Source organism: Chenopodium album, chromosome 25 (genome assembly GCF_948465745.1).
Source record: "Chenopodium album chromosome 25, dcCheAlbu1.1, whole genome shotgun sequence".
Classification (NCBI taxonomy): Eukaryota; Viridiplantae; Streptophyta; class Magnoliopsida; order Caryophyllales; family Amaranthaceae; genus Chenopodium; species Chenopodium album.
In genome coordinates this window covers 12,795,736-12,815,065 of record NC_137858.1, presented here as the reverse complement: position 1 = coordinate 12,815,065, position 19,330 = coordinate 12,795,736, and the positions used below count along the sequence as shown (strand labels likewise).

Below are 19,330 nucleotides of genomic sequence, written 5' to 3'. Positions count from 1 at the left end.
TCACTGATTCATGTGGCTTGTGTAAGACTGGATTATTAAAGCAAGGATCACATCTTTTTGGGGACGACATGCCTTTAGGAATTAGGAATACCTTAATATATTCGAGCTAAGGCCTTGTACTGTTCTAGTTACTTTGTTTTTGCTGTTAGTTATGTGGTGTGACAAATAATATATATATTACACACCCTCTAATCCTTTATATCTTAATGTTCTATTCACTCTATTTTTGTTGTCAAAATCCCTGCTCATCTTTAGTTATTAACTAGAATGTAGTCAGTAGTCACACTAATGATACAATTTAGGAAGTTAGCGCGATGATGATAGCTTCTAAGGAAGTTAATATTGAAAGTTATGGGAAGTTATTGGTTAGTTGTAAATGATATATGGAAAATATTTTATAAGTACCGATTGGTTGTATAGGCAGTAGTGATTAGGCTGCATTTGGTTGGAGGTACTGTCGTATTGTATGTTTGACCTCCTGCAACAACAATGAGGGGGGTGGGTGGGTGGGGGGAGGGGATAAAACCAACTAGAATTAAACCCCGAATCTTTATCAAACCAAAAGGTGAACCGGGTGGAACATCTAAAAAAAATTATTCTTAATTTAAATTAGTTGAGCTAGACACTAGACATTTAGCTTAATAGTCTCAAACTTTGATCCAATATCTAATAGATGAAAAGTCAAATACTACGTACGTACTTAAAAGTCTTCATTTTTTTGACAATTGCATTGTTGATTGAAGGACATATAGTATCCATTGACCCAACTTTTTTAGTCAATTCCATCTTCATTAATTTTATAGCTCACTATGGCAATTACAGTTTTTCAATCATAAAATTGTAATTAATAACCTTTACCAACACATATTCGTATAAACAACCGAATAAATAATATGAACATGATCTGTCCACATGCAAATGTGCTGATTTTTTCTTTTCATCTTTTGTCACCTACCATACTACTGTAAGGCAGAAAACAACATCCTTTTTACAACGTGAAGAAGAATATCTTCCTCTTCACAACAACTATATCCCCTCTCCAAATTTGACATTTCAAACCTTTCACTTTCACATTTTTTTTAAACCAAAAAAAAAAAAAATAATAAAAAAAAAATCCCACCTTCCTAATTGTATATTTGTCCTTCCCTCAAAAAAAAAAAAAAAAAATTGGATATTTGTCCTAATATGAATTTTGTGAACATATGAAGATTAATCATGTTACAACTAATTAGTACGGAGTATTAAAAATAATATGCTAATTTATTATTTGATCTATTTCCATTTTTCAATGATTCTAATTTATTACAAATGATAATTGTTGATATCTTTTTTATTTGTTTGGATTCAATTGGATAAGTTTGACATCTTATATGATTTTAGAGAAATCAATTCAATTGTATTTTAATTTTTAAACAATGGTCGTTGAAGGACTTGTATGAGAAAGAACCAGAAGTGTACATATATATAAACACAACTTAAACCACTTAACAAATTTCATCTTTTGCATCCAAATCCAAAATGAACACAAAAAACAACTCTTATCAACTATCCTATTTTCTTTTAATCATTTTTTCAACTTTCACATTAGCATTATCATTAGATTCTACATACAATAACTTCTTCCAATGCTTGAAAAAACAAACAAATTCATCAACAAACATTACAACAATTCTCTACTCCAAAGAAAGCACAAATTACAATTCAATCCTACAAGCCTACATCCGAAACCTTAGATTCACATACCCAACAACACCAAAACCACAACTCATCATCACACCCTTCACCACCTCCCAAATATCCGCCACCGTCGTATGCGCTCGCAACCTCGGCCACCAACTCAAAATCCGTAGTGGCGGCCACGACTTCGATGGATTATCCTACGTCTCCGACAACCCCTTTATCATCCTCGACATGTTCAACTTCCGTCGTATCGAGGTCAACCCTAAGGCCGCAACCGCCTACGTAGAGGCGGGTGCAACCTTAGGTGAACTCTTTTATAGGATACAAGAAAAAAGTAACACCCTCGGGTTTCCGGCCGGGGTGTGCCCTACCGTAGGTGTAGGAGGCCACTTCAGCGGTGGCGGATACGGCAACATGATCAGAAAACACGGGTTAACCGTGGATCATATAATCGACGCCACGATTATTGATGTTCAAGGTCGTATTTTAAACCGGACAACCATGGGTGAGGACTTATTTTGGGCTATACGAGGTGGCGGTGGTGCTAGTTTCGCCGTTGTCGTCTCATACACTGTTGAACTTGTCCCTGTACCGGAGACAGTAACCGTTTTTAACATTAAACGGTTTTTGTCAGATAATGCTACTGATTTAGTTTACAAGTGGCAGGTTCTAATGAAAGATATTGACCATAATCTGTTCATAAGGTTATTGTTACAACCTGCAAATGATGATCAACATAAAGGTAACCTAACCGTACGAGTCACATTTATGTCACTTTTTTTAGGGGATTCGAATTCGTTAGTATCTCTACTCGACGAAAAATTCCCTGAACTCGGACTTAAGAAGCAAGATTGCTTCGAGATGAATTGGGCTAGATCGGTAATGTATTGGGGAAACTACGACAACGGAACTCCCCTAGAAGTTTTATTAAACAGGAGTTACACAAATATCTATTTAAAAAGAAAATCGGATTATGTACAAAAACCCATCACTAAAGTAGGGTTGGAGCTATTATGGAAGAAATTGATTGAGTTGAAAAGAATTGGGTTGGTGTTTAACTCTTATGGAGGGAGGATGAACGAGATTTCGTCGTCCGATACACCATTTCCTCATAGGAGAGGGAACTTGTTCAAGATTCAATACTCGGCTGATTGGAAAGTTGGAGGGAAAATTGATGATGATCTTAATGTTGGGTTAATTAGGGAGGTTTATGAATTTATGACACCTTATGTTTCTAGTAATCCTAGGGGTGCTTACTTAAATTATAGGGATGTTGATATTGGTGTTAGTCATAATTGGACTTACAAAGAAGGGGAAGTTTATGGTAGGAAATATTTTATGGGTAATTTTGATAGGTTAGTTAAAATTAAAACTTTCGTTGATCCTGATAATTTTTTTAGGTATGAGCAAAGTATTCCAATATTGAAATAAATTATAAGGTGAATAATAATATGCAAAATTTGTTTTACTTTATATTAGTTTTGAATCATTTCTTTTCTTGTAATTTCATTGTACAATGATTTATGCAAAGAATTTAATGGAAAAGATAAAGTGATGGGGCAATTAGCATGTGGCAAACTTTTAAATAAAACAGATGTTCAGTAAATTACTGAACATTCGTTATAAAGTGACAATAAAACGCATAAAAGTTACACTAAAATCCACAAAAGTTACCCTGACATATATAAGAGTTATTTATGCTTCATTGATAAATTTGACAAAAGTGACACTATATTTGACAAAATTGACACTAAATCTGACAAAAGTATACCCGATGCACAATAAATTACTGAAAACCGGGTGTATACAAAAGTTTTCCAAAGGCATGTGTATGTGGGGCTATGGGGGCAAATGGGCAATGGTCTTGAACTCTTGATTGATTGAGTGGTGGTGGTTTTGGAATAGTGTCGGTAGAAATAAACTAGAAACAACTTGTGTTATCTTCCTTTTTTTTTTATCGTTTTTTTTAAAAAGTTTTTCAACACTTTTTTTTTTTATTGGTGTCTTTTCTCCTCTAAGAATGCTCTTGGAAAAATTCTTGTATAATATTGGCTATATTGCTAGATTTATTTATTTATTTTTTCTTAAATCCAATTATCCAATCAACATCAACACGTTTTGATCTATTGAAATGCAAATATATAATAAGTACTAAGAACTTTTGAAAATGGATACCTTATACCTCAAATCTCTATTCTATGCAAATGCAAGTGAAAAAGGGGAAGCCGTGGTTTTCCTCTTAAATCCACATTACCAATATTATAATATAATTTTAAATAATCAACAATATAAACAAATAAATTTTTTTTTTTTTTTTTGTGACAAGAATATAAACAAATAAATTGCATATATGAATTTAATTAAAAGGCCTAAATTATATAGCTAATCAAATTGGACCCAACCGGGTTTTGGACGGGCCATGGACATAACTTTTTGGTATGAAATAGGCCAGGCCCGAATCTAATTTTTTTTGATGGGCCATGGACAAGATCTTTTTTTAGTTTGTTCTTTTGCCTGAAAATTAAAGCCTGCTTGGCCCGGCTCGAATTTGTGAGTGTGGGCAAGGATTTTTGACCCAAACCTTGACTGGTCCTGACCTCACGGCTTATTTTTCAGCCTTGGGTCCGCCTAGCCCACCTAATACGGAACATAATTTTTTTTTTCTTTTTTTGAAACATAATATGGAACATAATTATTGATGCATAATTAGGCAAAAAAAAAAAAAAAAAAATTTGGGCAGCTAATATGGAAAAAATTATTATTGATGCATAATTATGCAAAAAAAAAAAAAAAAAAAAAAGTAGTATTTGGGATTCATTTGGCGTAAGCATAATTTTACGGTTTTACCAATACATAAAATACGATTATTGATTGTTGATGGTCTAAAATTCTTGATTTAATTAATTCATACATTCAAAGAATAAAATAAAAGTTTAATGTAATATGCATGTAGTATAATAAATCAAACAAGGGGTATTTTCTAAAAGGTTGAGGTTCAAGCCATATTACTCGGAAATCAGAATCATATTCTACGTATGGTCTTTTGATTTGGAGAGTTTGAGGTTCTTACCAAGTTTACCCTCCTTTATTGTCGGTTTGTTTTCATTTTATGAGTAAAAATTGGGTGTTACTTGAAAAATATACCATTTGTCCATTAGGGTTTTTGATGCACTTTTTACAAAAAATATATTGGTTAGGGGATGGTTTGTTGTTAAATGCAAACAAAATTTAATAAAGTCTAATTCTTACCAAAAAATCATTTAGTGATCCTAGTTCCAACTTAGTGCCAACTAATCTTTCTAACAAAAACCTAGTTCAAGTGCTCAACCAGCATTACATACCAAACCATCTATCATCTTCATTTGAATAGAAAGGAATGATTTGAAATCAAAAGAGGAGATCAATTACTTTGGAAAATGAAGGGGATGTCATCTACTTGCTAAAGTTCGCGCTACAATGGGGTAAATTTCATTCACTATTTAGAATTCTACCTATAAATTTGTTTTCCTTTCATTGATCTTTAGCTCTGACTCCTCGCGCCTCTAAGATCTTACATTTCTTATTTTCTTTAATTCTCTCCATACACATTCTAGTTGAGTTTATGATGGGAGTTTCAAGTTGAGCCCTTCTCAAGATTCATATCTCAACTACTTTTTTTATTTTTTTTTGACAGGCATATCTCGACTACTTAATTCCTCCATATGTATATATTTAATTTAACTGTTACATTATTAGTTCTAAGTTTTAGTCGCACTTATACATATGTAGACATGTAGTTGTTACATTGTTATGTTAGATCATTTTTTGTCTTTCATCTTAAATCTAACAAAGTTTTCATATAAGATCCAGCCTGGGCTAACCAAATATGAACTAGGTAACTAGGTATCCTATAAATTGGGCCTTGATGTTCTAAGCCGCTTTGTATATATTTGGCCCAAACACCACCTGAATTGGTCTTAGGCTCTTAGCAAGACTAGAAGAAATCTAATGAATGACTAATAAGTTATAAATTTTTCACGGCCAACACAAAATTAACTAACCAAAATAAAGAATCACTACATTTCTTCTAGTCATATTTTTAACTTACCTTATTCTGTTGTACTATAGAATGGTTTGATATGCTACATTGTGGCCTATTTCCTTAATGCTGAACAATTGATTATTGTATTTGTATTTTGTAGTAATTACTAGGAAACAAACATCTGAAAAATGGCTTCTAGTGCGGATGTGGAGAGAAGAGACAGCTTCGCGGAAGCAAGAATACAACTTCAAATACAATCAGCAGAAAATAATGTCGGAGAAAGTACAGGGCATCCATGGATGGTGTACTTCTGTACCTTCATTGCAGTTTGTGGTTCCTATCAATTCGGTGCTTGTGTATGTCCCTTTACCATATTTACACCGCGTCTAGGCAGTCACTAGCTTATTTTACACTGGTATGCAGGGGAATATTGCCAAGTTAGGGTAGTTGTCATAATATTGTGATCATTAACAATCAGTTTAATTTAGTAATAATTAAAGTAGTTGAAACAAGTCAGCAATATGTAAGGTCCTAACTTGTTAAATACAAAGAAATAATAATATTTCGAAAGCTATTGATGCAATAGTACTTTTCATTTAAGCATATGCTGAGGTATAACTAATTAGCTATGTTATGCTTGATATTTAGGCAGGCTACTCCTCTCCCACTCGGTCCGCGATTACAGAAGAACTTCAACTGTCTGAAGCTGAGGTTTGATAACTTTCTGCTGCTTCAGCTGCTATGACACAGTTGAAATGCCTTTTTTTATTGTGTTGAAACTCCTAATGTTTCCATTATTTTTCTTCTTTTTCGTGCAGTTCTCACTTTTTGGTTCTATACTAACTTTTGGTGCAATGTTTGGTGCTATAACAAGTGGATTTATCGCTGATTATTTAGGTAGAATAATGGTAAGATGTCTCAAGTGATACTTTATAGTCATAAATTTAGTGATAAATTAATCCAACTTTCATGGAGTCTTTTTGAACTCTTGTCGAATGTGAGAAATTGCAGGCAATGAAACTGTATGCACTATTCTGCACAGGAGGGTGGCTTGCAATATATTTTTCAAAGGTTAAATCTCGATATTTTTTTTAACATTATTGTTTAAAGTATGTTCAACTTCAGAGAAACAAACATCATGAGAATTCTTCTTTAATAAACCAGAGTTCTTTAGCTTTGCATCTAGGAAGACTCGCTGGTGGATATGGAATGGGCGCCTTCTCCTATGTGGTATGTATGAGTCTTTGGACCTGTTCTTTTTTCTCATTGTACTGTAAAGATAAGTATGATCATATCAGATTCTGCAAGATAATGCAAATGACATTAACATCGATTTGAAGTATTTTTAACTGTATGTATGCTATACAAAAGCTTACTGAGATACAAGTAAATGATAAATTGACAGGTACCTATTTACATTGCTGAAATATCACCTGTAAGCCTTCGAGGAGCACTTACAACGTTAAACCAGGTAAAGTTCCATAGTACTTGAGTTATAATCATCAAAAGCACATCTGTCCAATATCTGCACCAATTTGGTTCTGTTTCTTGTACAGGTCATGATCTCTACTGGTATTTCAGTTGCTTTCCTTGTTGGGATACCATTATCATGGAGGGCATTAGCGTTAATGGGTAAGGATCTAGTAAAGGAAGCTAATTGTTCGTAATTAGATGATACTGCAACAAAGGACTAATAAGCTAGGAAATTTTTTTTGCAGGACTAATCCCCTGTGGTGTTATGCTTTTGGGTTTATTACTCACTCCGGAGTCTCCAAGATGGCTTGTAAGAACACAATATTGTACCGCTCATACATTATGTCATCCGAATATTCTATTTAATGAATATATGGATAGCACATTGTACTATAATGCAATGTATGTTGATCAAAATACAATCATATCGTAAAAAAGTATCCATAATAACAAGATTTAGTAAATTATTAACTAATCCATAAACAAACTCTTAATTGTAGTTGCTTTTCTACAAAGTTGCAAAGCCATTATATTTTTTAATTCTAGCCTAAACAATCTAAATTGAGTGCAATGTGACTGCAGGCAAGAGAAGGAAGATCAGATAAGTTTAAAGTTTCCCTTCAGAAACTTCGCGGGAAAAAGACAGACATTACCCTTGAGACAGCTGAGATCGAAGTACTAAAATTCATCAACCTTTTGTTATGAAGGATTGTACTTCTAAGCTTTCAGATTACTAACATGCGTGTGCATATATTTTTTCGTTTGACAGCGTTGTGTGGAGGAACTCAAACTACTGCCAAAAGCTAAAATCTATGATCTGTTCAGAAAAAAATATCTAAAATCTGTCACTGTGAGTGTGTTCATAGCTCTAGTTATATAATTATGAGTCAGTGTTTGCATTATTTTTTGACATCTAGAGAGAAATCATAATATAATTAATGAAATTTTGTGTGTTGTGTAACATTACAAATAAGATCGGATTTAAATTTTCATTCTCATTAGTTAACATGAATGATTGCTTTGACGACATTGTTGAGTTTTTCATAGAAAATTACACACATTCATCACTAGTATCGACGTTTGTTACTAGCTACATTACTAATGGATTGTATGCTCTTTATTAAGTTGAACTTGCATTGCATATTTTCAATTAGTTGTAAAATCAATGCTAAGATAATTGCTCTGGCACCAGATAGGAGTCGGGTTAATGATCTTCCAGCAGTTTGGAGGAATTAATGGGATTTGCTTCTATGCAAGCAACATCTTCAAAATGGCAGGTGAAAATCTTCATCTAGTCATTCATTGAAAAATATTTATACGAAGTACAAATAATTGGTACCTCAGTACTAAAAGTGCAAAACTCACCATTTGCATTATTTTCTGCAGGATTTTCACCAAAACTTGGCACCATAATATACGCTTTTCTTCAGGTTCCTGAATTGTGATCAACCCAAAGTCATGATTCCTCTAATAACACGTTTGGCACCATAATTAATTATCATAAACTTTTATGTTACAGATTGTAATTACGTGCATTGGAGCAACTTTGATTGACAAATTAGGAAGAAAGCCACTGCAATTGGTACATTTTAGCACTATAATCAAATATAATGCAGGCTACACTTATTCTGCCGTTGTAGGAGCTTACTTTACTCTGCACAGGTTTCTGCAGCAGGAGCAACTGTAGGTTGCATATTGGTGGCAGTCGCGTTCTACCTACAAGTAAGGCAACCTGAAAAATGTTAATATCAAAATCTTATTACATAAATCATAACACCAGTTAATCTTGTATCTCTGTTTACTAAACTAGGCCCATGGCAAGTCCACAGAGACAGCAGGAATACTTGCCGCGACAGGCATACTGGTATGCAGGAGTTAAAATCAGCAAATCGAAAAATGAATAAACAAATTGATTACTTGTCAATGATATGAGATTTCACACTTTCAGAGTCTTAATAATGTTGTATTCTTTTTATAGGTATATGTAGCATTCTTTTCTATTGGATTAGGACCAGTTCCATGGGTTATAATGTCAGAGGTAATGCTTAGACAGTTAACCACATATACTAGTATAATTAAACGGACTAAGTCACTAATGAATGTTTTTTTATGATGCAGATCTTCCCTATAAATATAAAAGGACTAGCCGGAAGCTTAGCCACACTCATAAATTGGTTTTGTGCTTGGTTAGTCTCGTATAAGTTCCAGTTTCTGATGAATTGGAGTACATACGGTATGCAAATTAAATTCTCTATCGGACTAACTGATTGAATGAATCTAATTGGCACTCTGTCATTACATTTATTTCATGAAAAATTACCGGAAAAACATTATATCAGAGTGATTTTGTGTGTTTCTAGGTACCTTCTTTATATTTGCCGCGATTAATGCTTTAGGATTCCTCTTTGTTATCACGATAGTGCCTGAAACTAAGGGAAAAACTCTAGAGCAAATCCAGGACGACATCAACAATTAGCATAACAGGAAATAAGGTACCATCATCTTAATTGGTGGCCTGGAAGCCATAACTTCTCTGTAACAAGATTGTTAAAGGATTGAAGATTATGATGGAAATTGGAAAAGCGATTCTCCATTAGGATGTGAGATATCTATGGAAAAGTAGCAAGACGGTACACAAACGAAATGGTAGAAGAATAGAAAAGAGAAAAAAAAAAAAAAAAAAATCTAGTTGCTTGTTTAGAATTAGTTGTCACATTGTTACCCTCATAATTAGAAATGTATGACATATATATAACCCAAAAAAAAAAAAACCGTTCAAAGAAATGGAATCTAATCTATACTGTTTAGTGTTTACCATTTACATTGATGATGAAATTACAAATTACAAGTTCCACTCTTTTAAACATCAGACTGTAATACTTTACATAGAAGCTAAAATGTATTCAAAAGGAGCACGTTTCGTCTATGTTGGTCTTTGTAGAAAAGAAGTCAATACTTGGATCTGATATGTTTTCTTCTGATGAAGCAGCAGCTACATTAGCATGTACCTTTTTGCTCAAACACGCTAGCTCCATGGCGACTTGCATCATGGTTGGCCTTACAGCTCCTTCGGGGTGCAGACAACGCTTTGCAAGATTTACAACTACCATTATGTCTTCAATCATATGGTTACTTGCTAACAGTATAGGATCCAACATCTCATACAAAGCAGAATTATCCGTTATATTGATAAATTGCATCACCAAACTTGTTGCATCATCTAAAGTGATGCGAGTTGGCTTTTGTCCTGTTAAAATTTCAACAAGAACTACGCCAAAACTATAAACATCACTCTTTTCTGAAAATTGATTTGACAAGAAATATTGAGGATCGAGATAACCAAATGTCCCTCTTACACAAGTCGTTACGTGAGTCTGGTCAATACTAATTGATCTCGAAATTCCAAAATCACAAACCTTAGCCACATACTTATGATCCAAAAGTATATTACTTGATTTAATGTCCCTGTGGTAGATAGGAGCTGAAGAAGACGAATGTAGATAAGCAATAGCCCCGGCAACTTCAGATGCAATTCTTAGTCGAATTTCCCAAGTAAATCGAAACTCTTTGTTAGGACTATGAATGAGATCCGAAAGAGTGCCATTAGGAATAAACTCGTAAACTAAATGTAGAATTTTTGTTTCTAAGCAACATCCAAGTAACTTTACTACATTTCTATGGTTGACTTGTGAAAGGATTATCACCTCGTTTATGAACTCTTTCCATTGATTTTCATCCAATGAGCTTGATCTTTTAACAGCAACAAGTTTTCCATCACTTAACATTCCTTTGTACACCGTGCCCTGCCCCCCTTTGCCAATAACGCGGTCGTCATCGAAATTGTCTGTTGCATCCTTTAGTTGTTTTTCTGTGAAGAGTCTAGTTTTCTCAGCTTCTTCTTGATTGAAATTTTGTTCTTTTAATTTACCCTTGAAGTATTTCTTTCTAAGCTTAATCTCCTTTCTTCTATCTTTTGTTTTACGCCACCAGCATTGTGCAACACAACAGCATGCCATAATTAATGAACCTACAGCTGCATTATTCATAGTCCTAGAGAGTCAACAATATATTGTAGATTAATGACGTAGATATATATATCAAAAAGCAAATAATCCACATGTGAATCTGGACTTTATAACAATAAAAAATACATAAAAAATAAAAAAAAATTTACAAAAAAAACCACCTTTTATTAAAAATTTATTTCAAGAAACTTCCTTATATATATATATATTTTCGCTGACATACTTTAGGGCCTGTTCACATTTACTTAATTTCAGTTCAGTTCAGTTCCAATCAGTTCAGTTCAGTTCAGTTCCAATCAGTTCAGTTCAGTTCAGCTCTTAATTTCCCTCTCACATAAAATATTTATTTCAGCTCAATTCAGTTCAGTTCAGTTCCAATCAGTTCAGTTCAGCTCCAATCAGTTCAGTTCAGTTCAGTTCAGCTCATTTCAGTAAATATGAACATCAATCAAAATTATTTTTGCAAATCAATACCTTTATGCCGGAAAATGAGATTTGACCCCATTTCCGGTGTTGACTACCCCATTCCACACACGCAACCACCTCTATCCCCAGCCCCACCCACAAAACCATCCTTCATGGTGTTTACCACCCTAAACCCTAAACACACCTCTTTAACGATGTTGACCACCCTAAAAAATAAAAGAAAAAACCAATAATGACTAATTTGTACTGTTCACTTGTTCAGCAGGCTACTCCACCCATAAACATTATACAATGTCCCAATGGAGCACATAAAAAAAAATAAAAAATAAAAAAAATAAAAAATAAATAAAGTGGAGGGAGTATGTAGCTCAAATTGTCAAATAGTTTAGTCAGTCAAACTTACTTGGTAAGACGAATCGAACTGCGAACAAAAATCGCTCATATGCTGTCAATTTAAAAACAAATTGTTAGGTTTCAAATAAAAAATAAAATTAAATAAAATAAAAAAGAATAAAAAAGAATAAAAAAATTAAATAAAATAAAAAAATTGTTACTTTCTCTATTCATTAATTAAAATTATACAAAGTAAGGTCAAATATTATCATCACCTATATGCAATTTTATTTGATCTTAACCTTTTGATTTTTGCACAAATATTCATATTTAGAAATTATTGAGCAACTGATTAGGTATAAGAAACAGGTAATTAATTAGTTTTCAAAAAAAAAAAAAAAAAAAAAAAAAGAAACAGGTAATTAAGGGCTTGTTTGGCATCATTTTTTGTTTTTAGTTTTCTGCTTTTTTGAAAACTAAAAACCAAAAACAGGAAACAAGAAAAAGGTGTTTCCACTTTTCTGTTGTCAGTTTTCATAATTATCATGATTTTAATAAGTCTAAATAATTTTTGATTCATTATGTGACATATATAATATACTTTTAAAAAATAAAAAACCAAAAAACAAAAAACTACAGTAATGCCAAACGAACCCTAAAGTAGTGTGTAAAAAATTGTTGATAATTAAAATCAAAGAACATAAAAGTGAAAAAAAAAAGCCCTTCCTATCAAAAAATAAAATAAAATTGCCTTTGATTTTGAAAGTCATGAGATATATATTATAAAAGAATAAAAAAATTAGTCACCTCTATTAGCATCATCATTAATTTAAAAACTGACAAACAAAAAAAATAAAAAGAATATGTTTAAACTAAAAACAAAAAATTAGACAAACAAATCATCAATATACAATAATCAGATTATTATACCTTCATTTTGGTTCTCTATATACCAGAGAAGCACGACCGGAACATCAACCATCAAAGGCACATTAGTTGATTGGGTTAGTACATAATTTGCCAAATATTCCCGACTTATCAAGAAGGCTGACCTGCAATAACGACCAGATGCATTGTTAACACTCACACTAATGCTATATTTTCGAGCCAAAGGGATGTTTATTTGGCAACAATTGTTATAACCATAACATTGATCCAACTTTAACAGCGTATCTGTATTTGTATCATGAATATTAGAAGCACAAGTCGAGGTGCATCCTTCTATATTACGATTTCGACCATCATCGAATGAGGCGTATCCTTGGCATCCCACAGATGCAAAAATATTTGGACCATAAAAGGTGAAGGGCGGTCCAATAAACTCCCCAAAGTGAAATGGAGACCCCTTTAAATTTGGACTGCTCCAGTGAATTGTAGTACCACTACAAGCAGAGACCGAGGGGATCTTAACAGTTACTCCTCCAAATTGTCCGTATTTTGCTGGTGGGTTGTTTCGCACCTCAAGAATTTCAAGATTGAATTTCTGTAGGATTGGTTTACGTGATGAGTTGTTACAAGAGACAGCAAAGTTGTGATTGGAGTAGCATCCGTGCTCAGGCGGCCCGATTCCAAACGGGAAGGGAATGTCAATGTTACCGCAACGGTGTATGCAATCTGGATGTTGGTGTTGTTGACATGGTCTCCATAAACAAGAGAAGACGATTATTGACGACAACAATGAGTTTGAGTTTGGCATTTGTTTTTGCTTTGTTTTAGCTTCTTAGGCAATCGAGAAGTTGAAGTCACAATTATATTGTGGTGAGTTGTGACTTGTAATGAGTCACTTGTCCTTTGGGTGATTTAGTACTACCCTATCTACTTTATACATCCTTTTCATTCATATTATTGAAGTTATATTCGACTAATTACAGTTGAGTAATCTTATGTGTTTTGAAAGCTAGGATTTATGAAGAGATGATTTGGTAAAAGATGACAAAGACAAATTTCATTGAATGTTTCATACACATTATTATAACAAACTAGTGTGTGTCACGGGCGATGCTCCGAATTGCTAGTTTTGTACTTCTTTAATTTGATAATTGTGCTCAACTATTGTATAGCTAGTGTGAGATTTGGGCGTTATCTCGGATGTTACAAATTTATTTATTTTACTTCATATGTATTTATTTTCTAATCTTGTGAAAAATAAATAAATTAAATAACCTCTAATTTAAAAGCAATATATAATGTTTTATATGTGAAAATTTAAAACAATATTAAAAGTTGGTTGAGATGGTAAGTGTGTAGCATTTATTTCTTCGAGGTTGAGGGTTCGAATCTAGATAAAACCGGCATTGTGAGTTTGTGACATGTTGTCATATACGTTGAAGAGTGTCACGTGGCACCGTTCCTTTAAAAGGAACGCCTTTTAATATATAGTATAGATTTATACATAACAATTAAACTATTACTCCATAAAACAGAGCTAGGAGGTCTAATTTATACCAGTAAGTATTTTTCAATTGTACATTTTAAAAAAATAAAATTATAATATCTACGTTGGAGTGTTGACTTTCTGTCTACGTGTTCCACAAAACATTCTTTTAAAAAAAAAAAAAAAAAAGTTCCACAAAACAGAGCTAGTAGCTCTATAGTCTATAGTATAGACTATATACTACTTGTTCCACATTTATACTCCAAACAATTTTAAATGAAACTTATACTCTCTTCAATTTGATTTTATTTAAGTGTCTCATTTTGTTATTATAATTCACTTAATTTTATTTGACTTTTTTTTTTTTTTTTTTCTTTTTTGGAAACAATTCAATTTGACTAATATTATTGATTTATACTCCAAACAAAATCACCAGTGGCATCAAATAGAAAAAATGTTGAATTCATACACTTTGCTTGTGTCAATAATCATCTTGTCTTGTTCATGGAAACCATGTCAACAAAGGCAAGATACAGATTGCTTACACCGATGCGGCAGTATTAACATTCCCTATCCCTTTGGAATCGGGCCGCCAGACGGCAAGGGCTGCTACTCAAACCCCAACTTCGCCGTCTCTTGTAATTCCTCCACTCCATCACCTACACCAATTTTAAGCAAATTCAATCTGGAGATCCTTGAGATCCAACGTTCTGGTCGGAAAGGCTCCTGGGGCTCAGTAATCGTAAAAATCCCAACATTATCTACGTGCAGTAGAAATAACAACAGTACGGAAGCAAAATGGATGAGCAAACACCTTACTGATTCACCCTTCAGTTTTTCAGGAGATGCAGTAGATGGAAATGTATTTGCGTCAGTTGGATGCAACGGATACGCCGTGTTCTATAACGAGACTGGTGGAATGATAGCAGGATGCACCTCAGTTTGCACCCCTGATAATAGTCCATCTGCAGCTGCGGAAACTGTAAGCAGAAGCAAATGTTACGGTTACCGTTGCTGTCAAGTTCAGTTGACTTCTGTGCATAAACATTTCCAAGAGCTTAAACAATATGGAATAAGTGTAAAAACAGCTAATACATCCGAAATTTGTAGAGCTGCGTTTTTGATCGGAAAGAAATATTTAGAGGCTGGACCGCCGTTAGCGCCGGGGATCGCTGCGGTACCGGTTGTGCTTAAATGGGGAAAGGTTAACACATGGTTTCGTAAGCATGCTTATCTCATCTGAATGATCCTATATTAAATTAATTGTAGTTGTTTATATGTGAAATACTTGTTTATTTAAGACCATTCATTCCATTGACTTGCTCTAGATCTTAATTAGCCATAATAATTCTCTTTTATTTATTTAACTTCGTATAACTAATGTACTTGATAAAATAAACAGATATAAACCAATGAGAAGATAAATTGGAACGAAGGCTGTAGTCAAATTTCATTTTTAATTTTCAAATAAAATATTCAGTATAGATTAACTAGCTTTAATAAACAGAAGGAATATTGTTTCATACTTCGTATATAGTTACAAAATAACAATCAATGTAATTTAATATTGACAAAATACAAGTTTATCTCCTTTATAAACAAAATATGTTCATCAAATGATAAAACCGTAAATAAATTAACAATTTTTTTAATAAAAAAGGCCCATAATATTTTTTTTTAATTATTATTTACATGTCAGGATAACTAGGCAAAATTATTGATTTATTTACAATTTTGTCATTTGATAAAGGAAATTTTGACAATTATCACCTTCTGTTATGTCCATTTTAGCAATTACCACCTCCTATTTTTTTTTTTTTTAAATTACCACCTTCTATTTTCAAAAACATCAAAAATTACCACCTTCTTGCCCCCCAATTACCATGTGACGTCATTTTGGGCCCATTCTTTCCTTTCCCTTCCTATTTCCCTCACATTTCTCATTCCTATTTGGATCTCATCTCCCTTTCACTTTTTTCCCCCAAAACACCAATAATTGTTCGTAAATTTTGATTTGGAGGAGTGAATTGAAGTGTTTTTGATTGTTTGGGGGGAAAAAAGTGAAAGAGGGGATGAGAATCAAGTTAGGAATGAGAAATGTGCGGGAAATAGGGAGCAAAGGGAAAGAATGAGCCCAAAATGACGTCATGTGGTAGTTGGGAGGTAAGAAGGTACGTAGTAACTTTTGATGTTTTTGAAAATAGAAGGTGGTAATTTTCAAAAAAAAAAAAATTAGAAGGTGGTAATTGCTAAAATGGACATAACAGAAGGTGATAATTGTCAAAATTTCCTTTGATAAACGAATTTTATTTATTAAGGAGATAAACCTATACTTCCTTGTATTTAATAAGATTAATAGTGCACTATAATCCTATTGTACCATAATATGAGTGTGTGTTATTTGTAAATTGAATACTTCTTTATCATTCCTTTAATCGTTTTTGATAATTTCTTAAATTTCTGTTACAGCTCTTACTTCAAAAGTTCTCATTCTCAGCTCTGTCATTCCAAGTAAGATTAATTATACTCTTTATGTGCCAAGCATGTTTATTTTACATAGTAGTTTAATTACTATAGTTGGCATGATATTCTTGCCTTTCTTGGTTTTAAATTGTAGTTTCGAGAATGAATTTACATACAAATTATGGTATGAAAATCAATGTCAAGGGAAATGATATATCAAACCCAAGTTATTTCACTTTTTCAAAATTTTCTTGACAATTTATTGTTATTTATTACTCCCTCCGTCCCCTTTTGGTAGTGCCTTATGGATAAATTTTAGTCCCAAAATGTTCATCCCATTTGCTTTTTCCAACAATAATTAATATTAATTTTTTACTAAAATTCCTTCCAATTTGTAACAATACTTGTGCAAATTTAAATTTCCCATGTAAATTTTGTTTTCCTATATACTTTTATTACTTTCTCTCTCTACGTTTTTGCATATATACCCGGTGTCAATTTACTTTTCCAATGTTTATTTACTATTCTTATTTGTGTTTATTAATTTCCGTGAAAAATGCTCATAAGGGACTATCAAAAGGGAACGGAGGGAGTATTAATATTGTGTGATGATGAACATTTTATGAAGAAAAGAAACACGCAAAATAGCAAATCATTTTTTTCTTAAAAAGATTGTTAGTTTTTAAAGTCAATATTTTTGATAGTTTTATTTACCTAACTTTTGGTGGATTATTGTATAGTAGTTGTTTTTTAAATCCCATTATAAATTTGGTTATGCAATTAATGATGTAAGTTTATTTTTGTAACCATGATTATAGTTGTTGGCATACCAATTATAATATGTGGAGGATGTTGGGGGTGGTGGCGATTTAAAACTAAAAAGAGAAGAAAGGAGATCAAACTCAGAGCAATGTATTTCAAGGATAAACTAGAGATACTAGGGGCTTCCAACATAGACATCGTCGAGAGGACTAAACTCTTCACACTAACAGAACTAAAGAGATTCACGAACAACTTTAGCAAGGATCGTGTAATTGGACAAGGAGGTCAGGGTACCGTATATAAAGGAATGTTAAAAGACGGTCAAGTTATCGCAGTTAAAAGATCAAGAGCCCTAGACGAAAGCCAATGGAAACAATTCATCAACGAGGTAATTTTATTGTCACAAATCAAGCATAGACATGTAGTGAAGATTCTTGGATGTTGTTTGGAAGATGACATACCTCTTGTAGTGTACGAGTTTATTTGCAATGGAACTCTTTCGGAACATATCCAAAAGTCCATATTCACATGGGAAATGCGCTTGAGAATTGCTTTCGAAGCTGCTTCTGCTATTGCTTATTTGCATTCTGAGTTTTCAACACCAATTTATCATAGAGATATTAAATCTAGTAACGTACTTTTGGATGATAAGTTTGGAGCTAAATTGTCGGATTTTGGGATTTCTAGAGCAGTTTCCGTGGAACAAACTCATTTGACTACTTGTGTTCAAGGGACGTTTGGTTATTTGGATCCTGAATATTTCTATTCGAGCCAGTATTCTGAAAAGAGTGATGTTTATAGCTTCGGAGTGATTTTGGTTGAGCTTTTGACGGGAGAAAAACCAATTCGTACACCAATACTAGTAGATAAAGAAGAAGATACCGAAGATGATGAAGAATTAAGTTTGGTGATGTATTTTGTCTCATCAATGAAGGATTCTACTTTGTTTAACATAGTTAATCCTATGATTATGAAGAATGGCAAGAAAAAGGATATCATGGAATTCGCGAATCTTGCCAAACAATGCTTGAACCATAAGGGACTTGAAAGGCCAACAATGAAAGAAGTCACAATGATTTTAGAAAGACAAAGGTATAAGAACTCATCTTGTTTGCCTCATCCACCAAATGATCACGCGATGATTGGAAAATAGTTCTTGCTATATCGGAAGCTCTTGATCTATATTCACATAGTTCTCATTACGAAATTATTTAGAATCCTTTGAAATTATTTATGATATACTCCCTCCGTCCCTAAATTACATTCCTCCTTTTTATTTTTGGTATTACAAAATTACATTCATCCTTTATATTTTTGGTAAGTTTTTTTAGTAAATCAACTCTCTTTTTCTGTTTTATATTTAATGCTTTCTCACTCATCCTTACCTAATCTCACTCATAATCCTTGTGCCAAATTACAATAAATATGATTGGTTAAAATTTTTTAATTAGGAGCATGTGATTGGTCCTTTTTTTGTAAAGGATTGATGACTTGTCATGAGTAATAATTAATCTATTTTTGTACTTCCCATTACATTATCTTATTATTGTTATTTGTCTTATTCTTCCCTCCTTAATTCCCGTGTAAATTTCCAAAGAGGAATGTAATTTAGGGACGAAGGGAGTAACAATTACCAAGCCAGAGATCGATTTTTAAAAGTGTGAGGAAGAATCCAAACAAAAATAAACTGGTTTTCATATTCAACTAGTGTATAGCTCAAACGTTGTACCGGATTAGCTTAGTACTTTATTTAATTCTTGTGATAACATTGTT

At 32.9% G+C, this 19,330-nt stretch overlaps 2 protein-coding genes and 2 pseudogenes across 2 annotated transcripts; 3 read left to right on the top strand and 1 right to left on the bottom strand.

Moving 5' to 3' along the window:
• Positions 1–1,512: 1,512 nt before the first annotated feature.
• LOC145614511 (berberine bridge enzyme-like 9 pseudogene) lies at positions 1,513–3,166 on the top strand (annotated as a pseudogene).
• Positions 3,167–5,889: 2,723 nt separating this feature from the next.
• LOC145613712 (sugar transporter ERD6-like 7) lies at positions 5,890–9,650 on the top strand. Its single transcript, XM_081668786.1, has 18 exons — positions 5,890–6,057; positions 6,350–6,412; positions 6,520–6,609; positions 6,713–6,772; positions 6,866–6,931; positions 7,107–7,172; positions 7,258–7,333; positions 7,420–7,484; positions 7,757–7,849; positions 7,944–8,024; positions 8,367–8,451; positions 8,561–8,604; positions 8,694–8,756; positions 8,837–8,896; positions 8,985–9,038; positions 9,153–9,212; positions 9,293–9,407; positions 9,535–9,650. The coding sequence occupies exons 1-18, from the start codon at positions 5,890–5,892 to the stop codon at positions 9,648–9,650; spliced, it is 1,425 nt and encodes a 474-aa protein (XP_081524912.1).
• A 427-nt stretch (positions 9,651–10,077) lies between these two features.
• LOC145613711 (wall-associated receptor kinase-like 1) lies at positions 10,078–13,654 on the bottom strand. Its single transcript, XM_081668785.1, has 2 exons — positions 12,912–13,654; positions 10,078–11,224 (listed from the first exon to the last, which is right to left on the bottom strand). Exons 1-2 carry the CDS (start codon positions 13,652–13,654, stop codon positions 10,078–10,080), a joined length of 1,890 nt encoding a protein of 629 aa, XP_081524911.1.
• A 1,132-nt stretch (positions 13,655–14,786) lies between these two features.
• LOC145613710 (putative wall-associated receptor kinase-like 16 pseudogene) lies at positions 14,787–18,710 on the top strand (annotated as a pseudogene).
• Positions 18,711–19,330: the final 620 nt, after the last annotated feature.

Excerpts from the sequence above, each read along its gene's own strand:
- LOC145613712 (XM_081668786.1), top strand. The coding sequence starts at position 5,890 with ATGGCTTCTAGTGCGGATGTGGAGAGAAGAGACAGCTTCGCGGAAGCA. Across the intron at positions 6,932-7,106 it reads TGGGCGCCTTCTCCTATGTG|GTACCTATTTACATTGCTGA; the intron begins GTATGTATGAGT and ends ATAAATTGACAG. Across the intron at positions 7,334-7,419 it reads GAGGGCATTAGCGTTAATGG|GACTAATCCCCTGTGGTGTT; the intron begins GTAAGGATCTAG and ends TTTTTTTTGCAG.
- LOC145613711 (XM_081668785.1), bottom strand. The coding sequence starts at position 13,654 with ATGCCAAACTCAAACTCATTGTTGTCGTCAATAATCGTCTTCTCTTGT. Across the intron at positions 11,225-12,911 it reads GTTCCGGTCGTGCTTCTCTG|GACTATGAATAATGCAGCTG; the intron begins GTATATAGAGAA and ends TTGACTCTCTAG.